Source organism: Symphodus melops (assembly GCF_947650265.1).
Source record: "Symphodus melops genome assembly, chromosome: 14".
Taxonomy (NCBI): domain Eukaryota; kingdom Metazoa; phylum Chordata; class Actinopteri; order Labriformes; family Labridae; genus Symphodus; species Symphodus melops.
Window position 1 is genome coordinate 23,024,789 of NC_136704.1, and position 19,032 is coordinate 23,043,820.

General features: G+C 42.8%; 1 protein-coding gene across 5 annotated transcripts in view; it reads left to right on the plus strand.

The window, feature by feature from the left end:
• Positions 1-19,032, plus strand: part of tmem108 (transmembrane protein 108) — a 42,500-nt gene that overhangs the window by 19,964 nt on the left and 3,504 nt on the right. For all 5 annotated transcript variants that reach the window (XR_013780561.1, XM_079361433.1, XM_079361432.1 and 2 more), the window contains exons 2-3: positions 6,946-7,029; positions 17,494-18,738. Coding sequence is in view for 4 of the 5 variants with exons in the window: in XM_079361433.1 (XP_079217559.1) it covers positions 6,990-7,029; positions 17,494-18,738 (1,285 nt within the window). In the remaining variant the exon portion in view is untranslated. The remainder of the gene's footprint in view (positions 1-6,945; positions 7,030-17,493; positions 18,739-19,032) is intronic.

Below are 19,032 nucleotides of genomic sequence, written 5' to 3' on the forward strand. Positions count from 1 at the left end.
TCCTCTTTCTAGTGATATAGAACAAGTCAGCCACAGGTCGGCTCTGTTACCTGTCGCTACTTTCTGTAACACTGATTCATTCCCCTGCTGAACGTGTCAGACTCTCTGGCCTTCCTTTTGGTTTTAATGACTCTGGGTCTCCGCCTCAGTCTGACACCTCTGTCCTGCAGTGTTGAAAAGAAAAAAAAAAGAAAAAGAAATGTGTCAAGTGCTAGTGTCTTAACTCGACTCCCAGTCCCTCGGGTCTGGACTTGAGATTTAGGATTTGGACAAGCCATCAAACAGTTGAAGGACTAGACTTGACCTCAGTCTTGACTTGTGTTGAACTTCTGTCATTAAAGAAGGGATCTGAAGTCTCTTGACAAAACACCTATAGACTCGGACTTGGTTGATCATTTTAAATAGTCTCTTTGAAGACTTGACCCTATTGAGACCTGAATTGCACCCAAACACACCAGATTATACATTTGAGACATAATTTATTGATTGATTGATTTTATTATTGTGTCAGGCATAATCTATATAAACCCAGAATGGTCTTGTGGAAAGTCCAAAGTCTGCATGATTGTCTCCTGCCCTTCCTCTTCTCTGCTGATTCCTTATTTTCAAGTCAAGACTTCACTTCCTCGAGCTCAACAGGAGTGGACAACGTAACTTGTTGTAGCCTTAACGGACTTGACTTCAGACGTTCATGAACGATCTTAAGACGACTTGGGCCAGCGATGGCCGGGCTCGAGATTTACCAGCTGAAACCGTGAACAGTTGATTAATCTAGCTCAATCGATCCTTTGACCTCACTTTAGACATTTTCTTTCAGAGTTGAGATCTGACGTCCTGATGTCCTAAATTTGACTTAGTTGAGAGTTGACTTGGTTCGAGCATGAAGAGTCCTCTGACTTTACTTGATTGACAGACTTGTGACTAGACGTAGATTGATTCCCGTAGAAAACTTCATTCATGTAAAGTCCGTCTGGCAGGAACTGAAGTTGGCCCCCCGTGTATCTGTGTGTGTGTCCCCCTACAGCGAGGGCTTTGGCCACGATTCCTCTGATGAATTGCTTGAGTCATTGGTCGTGGCTGTGTGTGAGCGTGCTGAGTAATGAAGAGGTTGCTGACGCTGTTCACCTCCTCTTCTGCTGCCCCTGAGCACAGGTGCACCGCTCCGTCTGAGTGGGAGTCCTCCGCTGAACAAGTTTGAAATTCATTCATGCTGCACAGAGCCACAGTCCAATTCTTCAGTGTGGATGTGATGTGAGGGTGCAGCTTGGATTCTGTTCTTTGGCATGAATCAGAGTGATGATAAAGGAGCAGTAGCCAGCCTTGCTTTGCAACGTCTACATTAATGACTATTGGCTGCACGAGCATGCTGCTGTAAACATGTGAACATGAAGCTTGACTTCTCATTTTGAAGCTTTTTGTAGCAGAACAAATATCAGGTGTTAGCCTTCTTCTCTCCTTTTAACCATTTAGCTCTTGCTTGATTATCAGATTGAACTACCAATTCTCATTGCTTTTGTGATTAGGCGCTTTTCTCTTTTGGAGAGGTTACTAAATTCATCCTGCCAGCATCATTTCAGGAGACACAGAAGCAATTTGAAAGATTTCAGATTTGTTGTTTCATTATGTCCAGTTAAAATCAGCTGCACGGCTCCTACTTGGTAAGAGAATCATTTCCGCTCGTCACTTGAAACAGCCGTCAAAGGCCACATCACCTGATTTAACTTAAAAACACCGGAGATGAGGAAAGCACTCCCACTCTTTGCTCTTATCTAAAAACAGTTTTGATGCAAAACACTCACTTGTAATCTGCATAAAAGATTGCTATGTAAAGCATGTACTTTGCTCTTTCTTCTTGGCCTTTTCATCTTGATTTCCAATTGCTACTCGAGATGCTCGAAATACTAAAAAACAAAAATCCCTGTAAAAAAAAAAAAAACATTCAAGTGCCGTGAGAAGATTCTCAAACCAATTCTGTAATAAAATCTGCTCATCTGCCGTCTTTCTGTCGACACAATATGATCAAAATGTTTTTTTCCTTTTCTCCAAAATCTGGTGCAAACTTTAAAGAGATGTTACATCAAAGGCCGAAAAATATATTCATTCAGTCAAAAGTGTAAGTTCTGTTCTGCACACAGATTCTTTACAAGTGTTTGTTTAATGAAACGGTATTTGGACTTTCATGTTGGACGTATCCAATGAGAGGGTTTGTTTTGACATCGCTGCTCTATCTAACCAGGTACAGTGCAGCAGCGACAGGTAATGTGTTTCCTCTGGCGCTACAGTGAAAGGCATGCTGGGATCCTAATGTACTTTTAATGGCTGGTGTGTTGCTGTACCGCGGGGCAGAATCAGAAAGGGAGTGAAGCCTCTGATTGATAACCTGCACATCCTCTTAACAGCCTCCATGACGCAGCACCAGCAACTCATCCTGCCAGGTTTACCATCCAGAACCACGACTGACGACGCTCACACCTCCCCTCGGTGACTCAGCAAATATGGCCGAGCACTCCCTGGAAACCTGTTCCTGCTTTGTAGTCTTTCTGCTTGCATTTCATTTAGGCCTGTTGTTGCATGGGATCAATAGTGGTAATCATTCAGTTGTTGTGTGCATCCTGGCTGGATAATTACGTTATCAAAGCCCAGAGCGGAGTCTCTCTTGTGCCTGAGTCACTGGCTCGGTTTTTTAACCCTCCCACTGACGAAGATGGTTTCATAATTGTTCATATCTGTAATCAGTAATCAGCTCCTCTGTTAGCCACAGTCTTACTTGATTGGTGCCCAGCAGTTTTTCATTTTTGCAAGGTCACCGAGATGGCATCGGCACGCTTAGAGGCAAAGCTGCGACGGGCGACTTACAGCCGCAATCTCTGCCGGCTCCTGGCCTCATCAACATGAACGCCAGAACAACATTGACAGAGCTAAGCCATATCAGAGGCTGTTTGCTTTTCTCCCATCAAAGGGCAAAACAACATCAAAGGAGGAAAAATGGACACCCTCTGCGTGGGCACGTCTCCTGAGGCACAGTGGATGGGCGGGGCGGAGGGAAGTTGCTTTCACAGAACTTGAAATGGAGATAAACACTCTGAGATTTCAGATCAAGCCGGGCTCTTTGATGCCTTGAATTCAGCACCGATGTAACCAGACTTTTATGTAGTACAGCTTCGCCATTGATTAATACTCATCCTTCTTTTTTTTCTTCTTTTTTTTAATAAACAGCTTTTAAAAGATGGACTACATTAAGATAGATTGGCAGGAAGTGGAGTGACACATCCCTTGTTTTTTTATAGCACGTATCGTACGTAGCTTCTTAAGCGTTTTACTGTCCTCGCTGAGAAACATGAATTTGACTGTCGCAGGTTGGTTAGGTTTGGGAACCAAAACTACTTGGATATATATGAAGAAAAATATGACAGTTTAGGTTAATACTTCCTTACAACAATTACCATCGCTGGATGGACAATAAACCTCAACACAGTCCTTTGAACACCTTCGCCACCTTGCTCCCCTTCGCCCCTGCTCATCTTATACTCAGTCAATTTGCAAAATGTGACGATGACGATGTAAATCTAAAATTACTCACTTTGGTTTGATCCATACTGTAGGTGTAAGGCGGCCCTCTGTGCCCCTCTGGGTGAAATGTATATAGAGGATACCCCCTGCTATGTGGTTGATATTGAGTTTGCCTCTGCATACATCTGAATGGTTAAACACATTTCTATCCTGAATGCAAGTTTTTTTTTTCACTATGCTATTCTTAAGCCGGGTTTCACCCTCAATGCATCGTGACGCGCTGTGATCTTGTGCTATTGTGCTTTTTTTCCCCCCTCTGAGTCTCGGTCGGCCACTGTGTCAAATAACCTCAAAGCCCCCATCTTTCACACTTCACCTCTTTTTTATTCTGTGCCTCCTTTCGTCAGACAGACGCTATAGCAAGAGAGCTTTTCCAGTTCATAACAGACAGATAAAGCAAAGTGTGAGAGTGCCGCATCAGAGCTGGTGGGGAAGAAAAGCATCAGTCAGAGCAGTTGTGTTTGGAGGTCCATTTATCAGTTGACTGCGAGAGCAAAAACACTGTATTTCACACTGTCGTAGTTCACTCCCACACTTTCCTTCCCTTCCCTCCTCCTTCTCTGTCGTTATGGAAAATCTCCCAGGCTGCAGTCACTGTGGGCGCGCAGCCAGCTTGCTGCCACGACTCCTATACATAACCGCAGAATGGAGGGAAGTCCAAAATTAAAAGCATTGTTATCCCTGCGGCTGGTGGCCACAGAATAATGGAGCGACCGACATATTTCATGGTGACGTAGGGTGACCTTGGCTTTGGCCTCAAGTCTGCTGCCCCTCCAGACGCTCGATTCAGGGCCACAGTCTTGAACCTTCGAGGGGAATAGTCAACCTTCCAGGGCCTGTCAGCGGGTCCACTGACAGGCCCTGGACCCCCTGAAGGATCCAGACTGTTCAGAGTCCAAGAGACCAGCAGATTATTTGGGGATTTTTTTTTTTTTGGGATGAAAAACCTAAACTCCCGTCTCCTGCTCCTCCTATTTTTAAATTCTGCCTGAGCCCCGTAATGTCCTTGTGAATGAATTTTAAGATAATGCACTATTAGAGTTGCCATGGTAATGGCTGCCGTCTGTGAGCAAGTCAGTTGCCATGCCATTTTTTTTTTTTCTCGGCAGCTTGTTTGCCTTTTGAACCAAAATAACTCTATGAATGACAAGAACAGCTGTCTCTTAAACCTCTGCTTTACATGTTTACCAGCTACCGTGATTATAACTAACGTTTGTTTTTTATATATGTAATGAGGGATCTACTTCAAGCTTCCATCATTTTTACTTGTTACTTTCTGTTATTTTGTTTGAGGCTTAAAGGCAAAGTGGATTTTTATCAATCTCCAAACTGGTTTAAGCTAAAAACACAAAAGAGCTTGTTCCTTCAATTTACACGATAAAGTGTGATCCAGGAAATGTACAGTTTACGTACGAAGTTGCAAAGCTATCAGACGAGGAGGGGCGATGACATTTTCAGGAAGGTCTTTCAAAATGTGAAAGTATTAATCACCATATTTCCCTTTCCCCTCGTTTCCATATCTGATCACTCTTTTTCACTCTTTGTTGGTTTAGTGACATGGTGACTGCACTCTGTGATGTATTGGCAGTGCATGTGTGAACACATACAGGAGGACTCCCTGTGTATTAAGCGTTGCAGCAACAAAACTGTCAGTGGCTCCTTTTGGCGGTGCCACGACCCGGACTGTCATCCCGTATTATCTTCTACCTGCACACGGCCGCAGGAGGCCGAAGCAGCGTGCTTTTTTTTTGTTGTCCTCTTTTCACAACAGAACCACACTCTGACCTGTGATAACGAGTATAAATGAAAAACACGCCCTCTGCCTATCTCTTCACTCCCCCACACACCTTCCCCGAGCCTCACCCGTAGCGCACTGCAAATTAAAAAGCGTGTCAAATGAGGCTGCTTTGGCCTGGAAGCGCTGATGAGGTGTAATCACCGTGGAGAGGCTCAGCTGCTCTTTTCGAAACCCCGCCATGGAGATCATTAGGCTTGAAACATGACCCCTTGAAAAAAAAAAAAAAGGAATAACAAGGAAGCAATCTCTACAGCTTTTTTTCTTCGCTTTGAGAGGATGAGCGGAGAGGTTTCGGACGTTTGCGTCTTTTTCTTGTGATGTGAAGCTTTGAAAAATTCTGCTGTATTCACAGACTCATCTCTCTTACAATTACTGTACTATGATCAAACCTCAGCTACTATAGTGACAGCTTTGAATTAGGAGCAGTAAAGTAGTGAGCATCTCTGTTTTCATTCTCTGAACAGCCGGAAAAGGACAATATTGTGTGCACTCGTGTGCTTTCAATTGCTGTTTTTTCCATTTATATGATGCTCTGTAAAAAAAAAAGACAAATAGAGAAAAGCTAAATAAATATGGCTAACCTAATCTATTTCTCTTTTATATATCCTAATAGTGTGCATGCATTAAAAGGTTGCTACAGTGGCAGTGATACGAATGGGATGACTCAGATTCTGTGTTGTTCTTCCTGTCTGTCAGAGTGAGGCTGCGTTTATAAGTGATAAAGCCGTATGGAAGGATCAGCACCCTACTGCCCTGTGCTTTTGTTGTCCGTCCCTCTCATCTCGCATGTCTCTCACGGAACACAGGTCGCCTGAAAACAGACCCCTTCGTCCTGGGGGGGCGCAAATCCAATTTCACATATCACACTCACAGCAGATTATTCATGCAGGTAGGGAGAAGGATGCTATGGTGTGTGTGTGTGTGTGTTTGTGTATATACGTATGTACGGATGTGTCTGTTTGTTTCAAGTGTGTGAGGGATGTGGGCACGTGTCGCTTAAGGCCATTTCCACATATAAAAGAGAGGCAAGCATGCACACATGCATGCACACACTCATCTGGTGTGTGTGTGTGTGTGTGTGTGTTTCCTTTCATTGAACAGAAGGCCATCAGTTAGTCAGCCGCCTGAAGAGCAGCCCTGGGTAGACGTCTAGTGGACATGCACAGAGCGGCTGTCCCAGAACAAGGCTTACTGCTCAATGTTTAATGCTCTGTAATTGGTTTCGCCAACCAGCACAGCCTGCAGGATGTCAACGCTGATTCCAAGCCGGGCAGTTGAGACCAACCATCGCTGCAGTCCAAAATGATCTTTTATTTTGAAACTGTGATTGGGTGTAATTCATGTTATCCGCTGTGAGAGGTGACAGTTGTCTTGCTGTCATTAAAAGGATGAAACTGTCAAGGATAATCTGTACACTCGTGTTTAGAAATCCCTTCTTCCTCTTCTGTGTCTTCTCTCCTTAAAATGCCAAAACGTATATCAAATCATGCCACACTGATACTTCAACAAGACGGGGATTTGATTTGGACGTCTGAAAGCTCAGTTTCTCTCTCTCTCTCTCTCTCTCTTTTCTCCAGAGAACCATGAGCACTGTGGAGGAGGAGCCGGATCACATGATACCATGAAGACAAGCCTGCAGGTCCTGCGCTGCCAGCTGCTGAGTGAGTAGACCCGTGCTGGTGGTGGGACACAAGCATCAACAGGGCGTCCTGGGACGAGAGGGGGGGGGCACTGCATGTGCAAAGTCACAATAAAAAAGATCTTGGAAAGTCGTGTTACAGTCTTACAAACAGGACTTTAGCAACTTTGAGCTCTACATTTTTATGAAAACAATTATGAGAAACACTTATTTTTATGTGGATCATATTGCAGGTTGGCAGCCCAGGTTGATATCTGACCTTCAGTCTCCTTTGCCACATGTCATTCCCCACTCTCTCTCCATCTCTTCTTGATTTCCCATGCAATGTCCTGTCTCTAATAAAGACCCCAAAAAAATTCCCCAAACATATACAAAGAAGATTAAATGACAGATTATGACTGAATATGAACCATCCATATTTTTCTGTTTGTAAAAATTAGAAAAAATGGAAACTATCCAATTAGCTTAGTAGCTTATTGGATTAGCATTTTTATTAGCATGTTTTAGTCTCAATTATAGTACATTAGATAGAATACAGCAAAAACTCAGTTAAACTATTAAATCCTTTTTGCTTTCTACACAGATACAACAAAGAACAAGTACAATGTTCATGTGTCAACACCACTCAAGTTGTTTGTTTTCATACTCAATGAGCCAATGAGTCTTTATGCTAATGCTACATGCTACATGACAAGTCTTCACTCTCACTCCTGTGAGAATTTCAATGTAGTTCCCTAAAGGATTCATGAATGATGCCTTTAGCACCACGACTGTTGCTGTATTTTCCTTCTGGTCTTTTGCGTTTGCATAAAAAAAGGATCCCTGTAGTTGATGTTACAGCTCAAGTTTATACCACTTTAAATTCAGGGGACAGTATCAGGGCGCTGGGATTTGATGCTGGAAGCTCTGGCAGGCTACCAGCCCAGAATGTCACATGAATATGGAGCATGGTGGTGGGGGGGGGGGGGGGGGGGGGGGGGGGGGGTCAGACTGGGACCCACCAGCCTCCTGGACGGTTAGCTAAACAGGCTGATGAAATCTTCTGTGCACCCTGAAGCTCCACCTCGGGGCAGCGGCGCCAAAAAAAGGCTGTCTGCTGACAAATCTGCCTCAATCCCTCCCAAGTGATAAACTTGGACTGGACTGCTGTGAGGGCAGTGCTTTAAGCTGTAGCGGAGGTGGTGGGAGGTCACATTGAAGCGGTTTAATCCAGAGAGGGCGGAGTAGCTTTGTGAGTAATGGTGGAACAAAATGTTGAGTCGACAAAGCAAAATACCATCGCCATGACTCGTGCTACAATTATCGACTCTCTGGGGCCAAATATAAATATATTTTTTTTAAAATACAGCACTCAAAATTTCCTAATCCCAATTTGAGCCAATGCGGTTACTCCTACGACTCTTTGTCATGGTACTATATAGCCTAATCATCATAGCGTACCATGTAAAGTACCGTAACGCACCGCACTGCATCGTACTGAATCGTTTCAAATCAAATCAGAAATCCCAATTGGAGATAGTTTCAACGGACCAATTACTTGAGACTCCTTTTTTTTATTATAATGTCCAATGTTTGTGTTCAGAGTTTGCAGGTTCCTTCGGCAAATTACTTCTCCATCAGGGTTTCCTTTTTGCCTGAAATCTCTGTGCATTTTAGAGACATTTCACATTTTCTCTCTCTGGGTGAGCCTGCAGGAGACAGATGTGCTTAAACACCCTGAGGCTGCAGCAAGAGAAGAGATGCTGCAGATAGAAGAGAACTTAGATGGATGATATCACATTATTATAGCTTTCTGAGTAGTCGACTTTCTCTGTGTGCCTCCAGTCACCCTCTTTGCTGTTTTCTGTTCTTCTGTCTTCTCCCTTTTTAGCCAGTCTGCCCTTTGTGCATAGTCAAGCTTGCTATGGTGACATAACATGACTGAATCAATGGGGGGAACTTAGTTGTTTATAGCAAATGAGGTTTTGTCTGGCATGCAGTCTTCAAAGCAAAGCCTGACAAATGAGGCAATTTGTGCAAATTGTGTTTTTTAGTCCTTAAAAATAGATGTCTTGAAAGGCCTGTTAGTCTGATGTAGTGCAAATAATGAAGCAAGGCTCGAGTAATCTCAGCCTATCACTATCTAATTCTGTCTTTTCTTGTATTATTCAATTGTTCCTTGCAGCAATTTGTTGACTTGTTAAAGGGACATACTGTCTCTAATGTTCGAGGGTTTGTATGACTGCAAGCCCGCTATTCGCTCCATATTCAACTTGTTGTATAATGTGTCTCCTTCCTGTAAGGTCCTTAGCCGCTGTCACAGTAGCTTAATCAGAGTCCCAGTAAACAGCACAAGAACCCTTTGTTGTTCCTGTTTTCGTATTCTCCCTCGGCCCGATCCTCCGATAAACACGTCTCTGTTCAAAGCCGCTGTAACCTGACAAACAATTTGCAGAGCATTCAAACAGGAAGCCATTATCCTGTTTCGAGAGCTTTTCTCTCTTATCAACGGTCTCACATCTGTAGTTCCCTCCGCCGCTCCGCCGCTCCACCCTCAACAGTCCTGCTCTACCGGGATGGTTTCAGAGGGCCACAGGATGTGCCGTATCTGTCCGTTTCCACCCCACGGGACGCAGAATGGCAGACAAACACACCCAGGAGTGACCAAAGGAATTTGTCTGTTTGTGCTACTGTGAAGATCACTTTCTATTTTTATACCTGAGATATGTAAACATGTACATCTCCAATTTGGATAACTTCCAGAAAGTTCTTACTATTAGAGTCATATTCTTCTCTCTCTCTCTCTGTGATTTCTGACTCTATGTTCTGTCCTGACTCGACAATAAAGGCATAAAAAGCCCCAAAAATAAACCTTTAGATATAACAAAAAGTGCCATTCCTCACATTACCAGGAGCACAACTACATTAACTCACAAGCAAAACTTTCATACAATTTAGATCAACTTGTTCTTATCCAATTTATAATGAATCCACTTCTTGGTTTGCAGAACATAATAAAATATACTCAACTTATAAATTATTATTAACTGTACCAGCCCTCACAGCATGTAAAGTATTTAATATAGACGCATCTTTGAGGCTGCAACATCAAAGAGATGCACCACAACATATACTCAAAGAGCGATACATTCATTTTTATTTGTGTTAAAGAAAGTGGCAGGTATTATTAGAAAAGGCTTCATGGCGCGTGTTATTGGGTGGCAATCAAACACTGAAATGAGCAAATAAACCAAATATGATACAATACAAAGGTAGAAGTTTGTCCCATTTAAAACACAGGGTGAGACATCTGAACATGTGTCAATCAAGTCAGCCGAGCGCCTATATGGATAACACGTAGCGTTATCAAAATCCAAACAAAGCAGTTTAAAAAGTGTTTCCCCCCCAGTGCGGTGTGTGTCCGTAATGACAACTACTAATCCACTCTTTTTCAAGTTTTTTTCCCAGGCTGTAAACATTTATTTTTTTTTTTCTGTATCATGTGTACGTGACTTCCGGTGTTCCTGGAGCCAGCGTCAGGCGGACAGTCGATATACTGCAGCATTTGATTGGCTTCAGTCTTTGCTGCTTGGGTAGTAGAAGTGGCACTAGCACTAGTAGTAGAATAAGAAGCTGCATTTGTAGAAGTAGCACGAGTAGTAACAGTTGTGTTTGCCTCGTAGCAGCTGATGCATTATTATATTCTTACTTATTATAATTGTTGCTGCGGCGAAAGAAGTCTGAATAAAAGCAGTGATGTTGGTAATTCGACTTTCAGAAGTAGTGGTTGTTTTACGTTTCAGTCTACTTTTAGATGTATTGATGGTGGATGTGTGAATGGTTGTGTCACTGGTACTACTGTAGTGTTGTTAGTAGTAGTAAAATTGAGGAAGCTGTGGGTCCATTGAAGCCGGCGATTGCCGACAGCGCTCTGTCCAGGCGTGATAATCCGATTTTAGCAGCAGTTAGTCAGACAGCAGCTCCAGTCGGCCTGTTGATAAAGGGTTCAGTCTGCCTGCAGCTGATGGATCTGATCTGCTTCTGCGGCTCTATGATGGCCCGTCAAAGCTTTAAATTAAAGGCTCGGACTACCTTTAACAAAACTCCCCATTTAAAGGCTCACGACGACTTTGATTCAGGTCTGTCAGAGTTTATCCTCTGAGTGAGATATGAATTCATTGTGTGTGAGATAACAGAGCTGTGGTGTGTGTGTGTATGTGTGTGTTGTGTGATAGAGGCTCATTGGTATTCTGATGAACGCCGTTGATAAAGCGTTCTCTATTTGCCCCACGGGATTTCACGGGGGAATCCCATAGAGGTTTGTCTGCTATCGCAGAGTGGTTTTGATTAGAATAAACGAGGCTAAATGTGATCCATGGAGGGCCGGCCGGGTCGAGAGGAGGACATCCTTAATTATTGGTTGTGGTTCACTGACCTGCAGTTTTGGAACCGGCTCTCATGTTTATCCATTAGAAGATGAGATGGACATTTTGTACTTTTATTAAGTGAAAAAGAAAATCAAACAGCGCGACGAAAGCCAGACGGTCTTCTGTGTCTTGCTCAAGGGCACATTATCATGATTGTTAACAGACAAGCACTGGCACATCCAAACCCACTTTGACAGGTGCTCGTCAAGTGAAGGTAAACAGACAAAAGGGTTTTAGAAATATGTTTTTTTTTTACGTGTAAGAAGGCTTCGTGTGATAAAGTTCATTGTTTAGATTTAAACAATTTAGATTTACATTTTCCAGTTTACCATCTATTTTACTTATTTAAGTACAAATGGTGCAGGCTATTACTTTCCGGGACATCACCTCCTAAATCACGCCCCTGCAGTCTCTTCCTCTCTTTCTCTCTTCCCGGCCGCCCACCTGACCAATCCCCCGTGCCTGCCCATTTAGATTGAGAAGTGTTGCTTTTTCGGGCAAATATTGTGATGCACTCAAAATGCGATTAATTTAGATTAATTAATTTGAAATCAATTAATTAATTAGTTAATTTTTTTTAATTAAGTCCCACCCCTTTTTTTAAAACCTTTGATATGACAGTAATCTGTGCATTTTCTTTCGTTTTCACTCCTTATTCAATCTGGTGAATAAAACTGTCACAATAGGCTTTACTTAAACACATCAGTTATATTAATTTATAATAATTCATCACTCCAAGATTAGGCTGTCTGTATCTCTTTGAGTCTTAATGTTTATACTGTACCTATTTAAGAATATTGTTGAAGCCCAGAGCCATATGATCATTACATTATTATAATAAGATGTACAAGCTTGCCTCTTGACTCCCCGTCATGCTGCCTGAGCAGCGGGATGACAGAGCAGTGACTCTGTACTTCCTGACGATCCTTACTGATGGATGATTTTGCAGCTCCTATTTTTGGCTTCCTGAAGAGCCTCCAGTCTCTCAAAGCGGCGCTGCCAGCGGTCCAATAATGATGCGACACGCCCCATCCTGGCTGCAACACTTGCCTCATAGGCAGATTGTTGCTGTGCATTCCAGCTACATCATTCTCCATTGCACGTAGCATGTAGTGACCTCTGGCAAAAAAACAACAACTAATATCTAACCCCCCATGGTGAGAACACCCCCCCTCCCATGTTAGGATTTATCATGCAGCCATGCAGGCTTGTGTATGACACACTAAAAGCTCCTGTATGATGGATTAGCCTGAAAGACTCGTAATGCATGTGCCTGAGCGAGATTGTTCTTCTGTAATCGAGTCTTTGCATTTGATTGAATCCATGGACTACATGTTGTGTTTTTTATTTTTTTTATTTCATGTCGCGTAACTTTAGCATCCCTGACAGCTGCCCTGGCCTCTGTCCGCTGACATTGAGCCTAATAATGAATGATTGGTGGGACAAAGCCTGCAATGGATCACTGCGCGGGATCCTGCTTTACAACATGATTTATTGATGTCCCTGAAGGCATCAACGGAGTACTTGAACGAATGTCACCGGCTTCCCATGGATTCAAAATAGCTCTAATTCAGCAGGTTTACTGCATAAATTGCCCCCACCCTTTATATGCTCCTGAGTGTAGGTGTTCAAAAACAGGTTGGCTCCATCAGTCAAATAAATGGGGGCATAATGTCATTGTAATTTCACAGGGGCGTTGTTTGTCTCAATGACATTAGCATGTGCAGTTCTGAGATGATCACCTGGGTGATAGAGATACTGAGGGCCACATGTCGGTGTGATTGATAACTGTAAGCTTCAGTCCGTTAAAGCTTATACGACATAGAGGAAAAAAATCAAGAGCATCAGAGGTTAATATTTTCGCACACCCTTTTAATTACTGTGTTCTGGTGCGACTATATCAAAAACAGCGAACAGACGTAAAAATATTGCTGAGCAGAGAAGTGTTTCTCAGCAAGACAAATGTTTGAATAAATGTTGCTGAAGCATAGCTTTCCTTCAAATTTCTATTTTTGAACCTTGGTCTCATGTTTCTAATCCTATCTTTTCATTTGGTCCATGTCTTATCGCTGATGAAACACCTTCGCATCTTCCTCCCTTACTCTCACTACACCTCTGCCCTCCTCCTCACATTTTCCCACCCTGTCCCTTCTCTCTATTCTTCCCCCTTTTCCATCCAATTTTCTCATGTTCTTCCCGTTGCTTCAACTCAATAATGGATGTTCATAAAGCTCAATTCACGTCTCAGGCCTTTTCAATCATTTCTCTGGTTAATTCACTCTCTGCGCTCGCTTCTTCTCTGCGCGTCTTATTGGAAGCAGGGCTTGGCTCTCTCTCTGTCTGTGTTCACCCTGCTAACGCTCTCACTCCATCAGCCAGACGCCCAACCGATGAGACAAATTACATCCATTTGCCTCAGAGACCAACACAGTACACACATGGATGCACATGTAACTCCTGTACACACATACTGTATAGGTCAAAATAGACAGGGCGGAAAACATGCTGCAACAAAGTCTTAATAGCTTAGTATTTTAATGGGATAATAAAGAGACTTGTCTCTATTATCTTACAAGGACATGAAAGCAAACCAAATACAGATTTTCTGCTCTAATGGCCACTGAAAAACAGGTAACGCTAACCCTGCAAAAAGCTTCTAATCTGTTACCAGTTCAGTTACTTGAATTGTACCTGTAGGTAAATTTGGTTGCAGGGAGAGTCATACAAGCTGACAAAGATGACCGCTATAAAAGCTAATAGGCATGTCAGGCTAGATAGCTAGCTAGCTATCTAGCCTGACATCTAGCTAGCTAGATAGATAGATAGATAGATACTTTATTGATCCCGAGGGAAATTCAAGTTAGCTAGGCTAGGCTAGCGTTAGCATGCCATTTATTTTAGACCTGAAAATGAGTGTTTCTTCAAAAGTTTACACAAACAGTTTGTGAAACAGCTTGTCTGTAAAATAATAATCCCTCAATGAAACGTCAGGTGATGGTATCAAAAGCGTTAAACCAGACAAAAACACCAAAAAGCACCTGGAGAAGATCTTTAGCGTGAGCTGTTTTACTTTAATACTGTTTTTCCTCCTCAGAAGATGTTGTGCAAAAAGCTAATCTAACCTTTTTCTTTTAGAGTTCATGTTGTCAGGACACCAAGATAATTTTCTCCTAGCTGTTTTCTCCTGCTCATAAGCAGCTCTTTCACAACGGTGTAATGTGACTAAAATCAAAGAAGAAGGCTCTGACTCAGTACTTCACTGAGCGTCTGAAGAACTAAAGGCCAGTGTTATACTCACTGTGTAATGATTATTAGGGCTGTCAGAAGTAAGAGAGCAAGCTTACTTAAAAGGCAGATTCTCCCCTTCAACATATTAGATACAGTCTTCAATAAAAGATGATTTCTGCAAATCCCAAATGAAAATGAATCATCGTGTTGGTTTAGAGATCAGGGTGAAACCGATGTTTGTGATCCTGATAAATCTGAAGACTGTGCTTTTCTGTGATAAACCATTCAGTTTACACGTTTCTGATACAACTTTGTCCTGAAAAGGAAGTCTGGGTGTAATCATGTTTTATTCAGGGGTAGCAGAGCGTCGGGTTGCTGGGTTGGGGGAGACATGGTTTAGTACTGATTGAAAGTTTTGACACAAACCGTTAATTGCCGTCTTTGTTTCATTAATAATACAGCAGTGGTTATTTCCTCACCTCATGCTTTTATTTGTAATTCAGACTTTTTTTTCTCATTCGTTTTGTAGTTTTAATCACTCAATCACTTCCTCCAGTGTTGATAACTTCATGCTGTGTGCACATTTCAAAGGGCCGTATCCTCTGAATGTCCCCCAATGGGACCACCTTTCATATTACCAATGATCAACAATAGTACAAATACTTAAAGCTTTTATAGGTTGGGGTTTGCCTTTGTTCCATTATCCTGCCAACAGGATCATCTCAGGAAAGACGAGCAGTCATAAATCAAAGATGGCCGTGTGTGTTATCTGCTCAGATTCAGGTCTGAAGTGGGCTCGGTGGATTAGAGACGTGACAGGCTTGGTTAATGGAAGACAGGGTCTGGACCCTCTCTCCTGGTCGTCTGTGTGATTGAGTATGATTAATGATTCAGAGGCTGAGTTTAAATAGTAAGTGCGTTGGGTTTTGTTCAGTTCTGCCGTGGTGTATTTTAAACCCTCGGGTGAGTAAAATGAAAAGAGGAGGGGGGAAATTATATGGCAAAGAAATTTGAGATTACTCACATCGCGTGGGCTGGTTGGTTCATTCATTTCAATTCATTTCTCCAGCCTTTTTCTACCCGCTTTTCTACATTTTCTTTTCCTCTTCTTCTCCTCTATCTATCATTGAAATATAAACTGGCTAAAGAAACACATTAAACTAATGGCCACAGCATTAAGGTCACATTGGTGGCTTTAGACTAGGTTTTTATAAATCCCATAAAAACAATGCCGTCTTAATCACTATCCCTTATTCTCTTTCTGAAAGGTTATAGTGAAATAAAACCATTTATTTTTTTACCACAAACATTTGTATTTTATTCATTCCCTTTGAAAAACAAGTTGTTATATCTGCATTTAAGAGCACATGCCTGATTTCATTAAGTAATTAAGGCTTATGTTAAATTACAACGATAGTGGTATTCTCCTTTTCCTCCACAAAAAGCAAAACTAACTCTGAATAAATCCTTCTAAAAAGTCATCAGAGCTTAAAGAATGAAACAAACACACATCTGTTAGAAACACTGCTGTCATGTTGTCTCAGCAACATCCACTACAGCTCTGCATAATGATCGGTATACCAAACTAAAGAAGTGCGACTTTACTCCCAATCTAAAGGATTGTTGCTTATAGAAAGTCACTGAGCCTTTTTTGTTTTTCATTTCCATCATCAGTAGAAATTAACACCCTTGGGGGTGAGTACCACAGCAAGCTTGAAAGCTTTGAAAGACATCCTTATGTATTAGTATGTTAGTATTGGCCTCTTTTTGACTTGTTGAAATCTGAAAAAAATAGATAAACAACCTCATCCTCTAAGAAACAAAAACACTATTGGTTCGGTAAATTGGGAGCAAAACGTCTTTTAAATTGACCTTGGATCCTGTGGTACCCAAAGACCATCTTCAGCTCAGAGTCCTGCTGCAAAAACATGCAACATAAAACCATTCTGCCCTAAAATAAGAACATGTTAGCTTAGCATGTTCGGTTCCCAGCTGAACACATAGGAACACCCCACTGGGAACGCTGCTAATACATTGTATTAGCTGTGTTTAACATTGTCATTACAGGAAGGGAGGGAGCAAAATGGAAATTAATAAGCCTTTGCAAGTTGCTCCCTCCATGAGAGTCCTGCTGTCTGCATAACATAATAGGACCAATATTCCCAACAGGCAACTGCTAATGACTTGTCACTACACTGACTCCTTATGGGACTGATCTCTACAAAGTGAATCTGTCAGGGTCTGTGATTTTTGTTTTAGCATGCAAAGTTAGCCGATTTTAGTGTTTTGTGCTGCATTAGGCATGAAGAGGAACAATTTTAATGGTCCAAACTCTTTTTTGATCCATTTTCAGATCATGCATTAATTTGTTCTCCTGACAACATCTTGACTTCATTGGCCTTTTGGAAATGTCACAATGTTGGCGTCAAAGTATTAAAGAAGTATTATTATTTCCATAAAAATGAGTTAGGGTTATGTTGTTTCAACTTTTTAAGCATTTCTGCAGGTTTGTTTAACCAAAAAATCCTCCTCTTAAGTCCTAATGGCGACCTTACATGTGCTCAGGCACACACAGTGGAACCCGCCTAGTGAATAATGCAGTTAATAAAGCACTCACTTAGTTAAACAAGATGAGTGACAAACACAGTGGTTCAGTAGATTAAAGGCTAAACAGCATAATGAATGCAAGACAAGGCTGCACATCACACATTCAGCTGCAGGATTTGCACTTTCTCTCTGAGCTATGCGTAGCAAGATCCTTGAAAGAAGTGATAAAAGCCGACAGACGAGCTGAAAATAGGATATCATGTTGTTATGGGCTAATCATCAGATTTCTGTCTCTTTCTCTGCAGGTGTTCTAGCATTCCTAGCACTGCCAGTAGGACTGGTGTCATCAGCACAGGAGCTGTACTTCATCCAGACATCCCAGGATTCTGTCTCCATGGCAGTCACCCACAGCAGCCCCCTGTCTGCCCCAAAACCTGCCCCCTTGGACTGGCATCAAGAAGGCTCCAGCAGTGGGGAATGGACATCCAAAGGAGGCACTCAACCATCAAGCATCAACCTCCCCACTGCCATACTCCGACCTTTGGCCTTGCTTCAGACCACCCAAAGTTCCAGTCTTGCTCATGTTGATCCTCCCATTGATGAGTCAAAGACAGTCACCCCTAACACTGTGAACACTGACAGTCTTGCTGTTCAGCTTGGCTATGATATTGTAAACCAAGGCAAAATGCACAAATTCATCAAGGACCTAGTAACTGTCAGCTCTAAGCAGGCCAGCACCAGCATCCCTGAATTTCTCAGCACAGCAGCCCCAAATTTAGATGTGAAATATACTCCTCAAGGGGCTCCGGACCCCCTCCCTCTTATGTCCAACTCTGCGTCAGACAGAGGAGACACACTCAAAGTAGAGCCACAGATGTTGAGCTTGGACGAACCTTCGAAACCAGGTCGTCAGTATGTTCCCAGATCCTCCCTGTCACCCCTTTCCTCTTCTTCAAACAATGCTGACCCCCTACTTAGCCCGAAACTCAGGGAGCACGCTGGGGGTGCTGCGCACCACGCAATCACCCTGAGGGAGGTGCATGCAGACGAGCCCCCCACTGACGAGCTGGTGGTGGAGCCGAAGGAAGGGACTGTGGCTCCAGTCAAGAGCCCACTGGAGAATCTAACTTCCACTGCATCCACACCAGCCCTGGATCTCAGCATCAAGGCTTCAACAGTCACCCCAAACAACCAAACTTCACCCAACGAGACCACCACTAAGAAGGAGGGTTTAGTTGTTACAGGAAACAGCACAGACAATGCCCCTCTGGGACGCTCGTTGGGGAATGTCACTACTCATGGTGGGCTGTTCTCCAATGACAGCTCAGTTGAGGAGATGCCCGCTCAGGGGAACAACACGGAGCCCCCCTCCACAGCCAGTGGGAATTTCCTAAACAGACAGGTTCCCGCCACCACCCAAGACCCCTGGATGCCTGGCAACAGCTCAGGCCCGACCGTGGACTCCCCGTCATCCCGCCTGACCATCTGCCTGAGCAGGATGGACATTGTGTGGATCGTGCTGGCCATCACTGTGCCTGTGTCCTCGTGTTGTAAGTAAAACCTGCTAACAGTGACATATTACTTGAGAGTTTAAAATGTCCCTTTGCAACTAGCCTTTATGCTAAGCTAGTTGGCTGTCATGTGCAGCTTTATGTCCTAAAAAAAGAGTCAGTGTTATCATTTATCTCATCTGCCTCCTGGGGAAACTTTTACTTTGGGTCAATAGAAAGTTATTTTGAAGTAAAAGGTCAGAATTCACTCTCATCATGCTCTTGCTTCTCTTCATTTTTCCTGGTTAGCACTTGCTTAATCTCTTCAGGAATGTCTTTTGACAGCCACCAGAC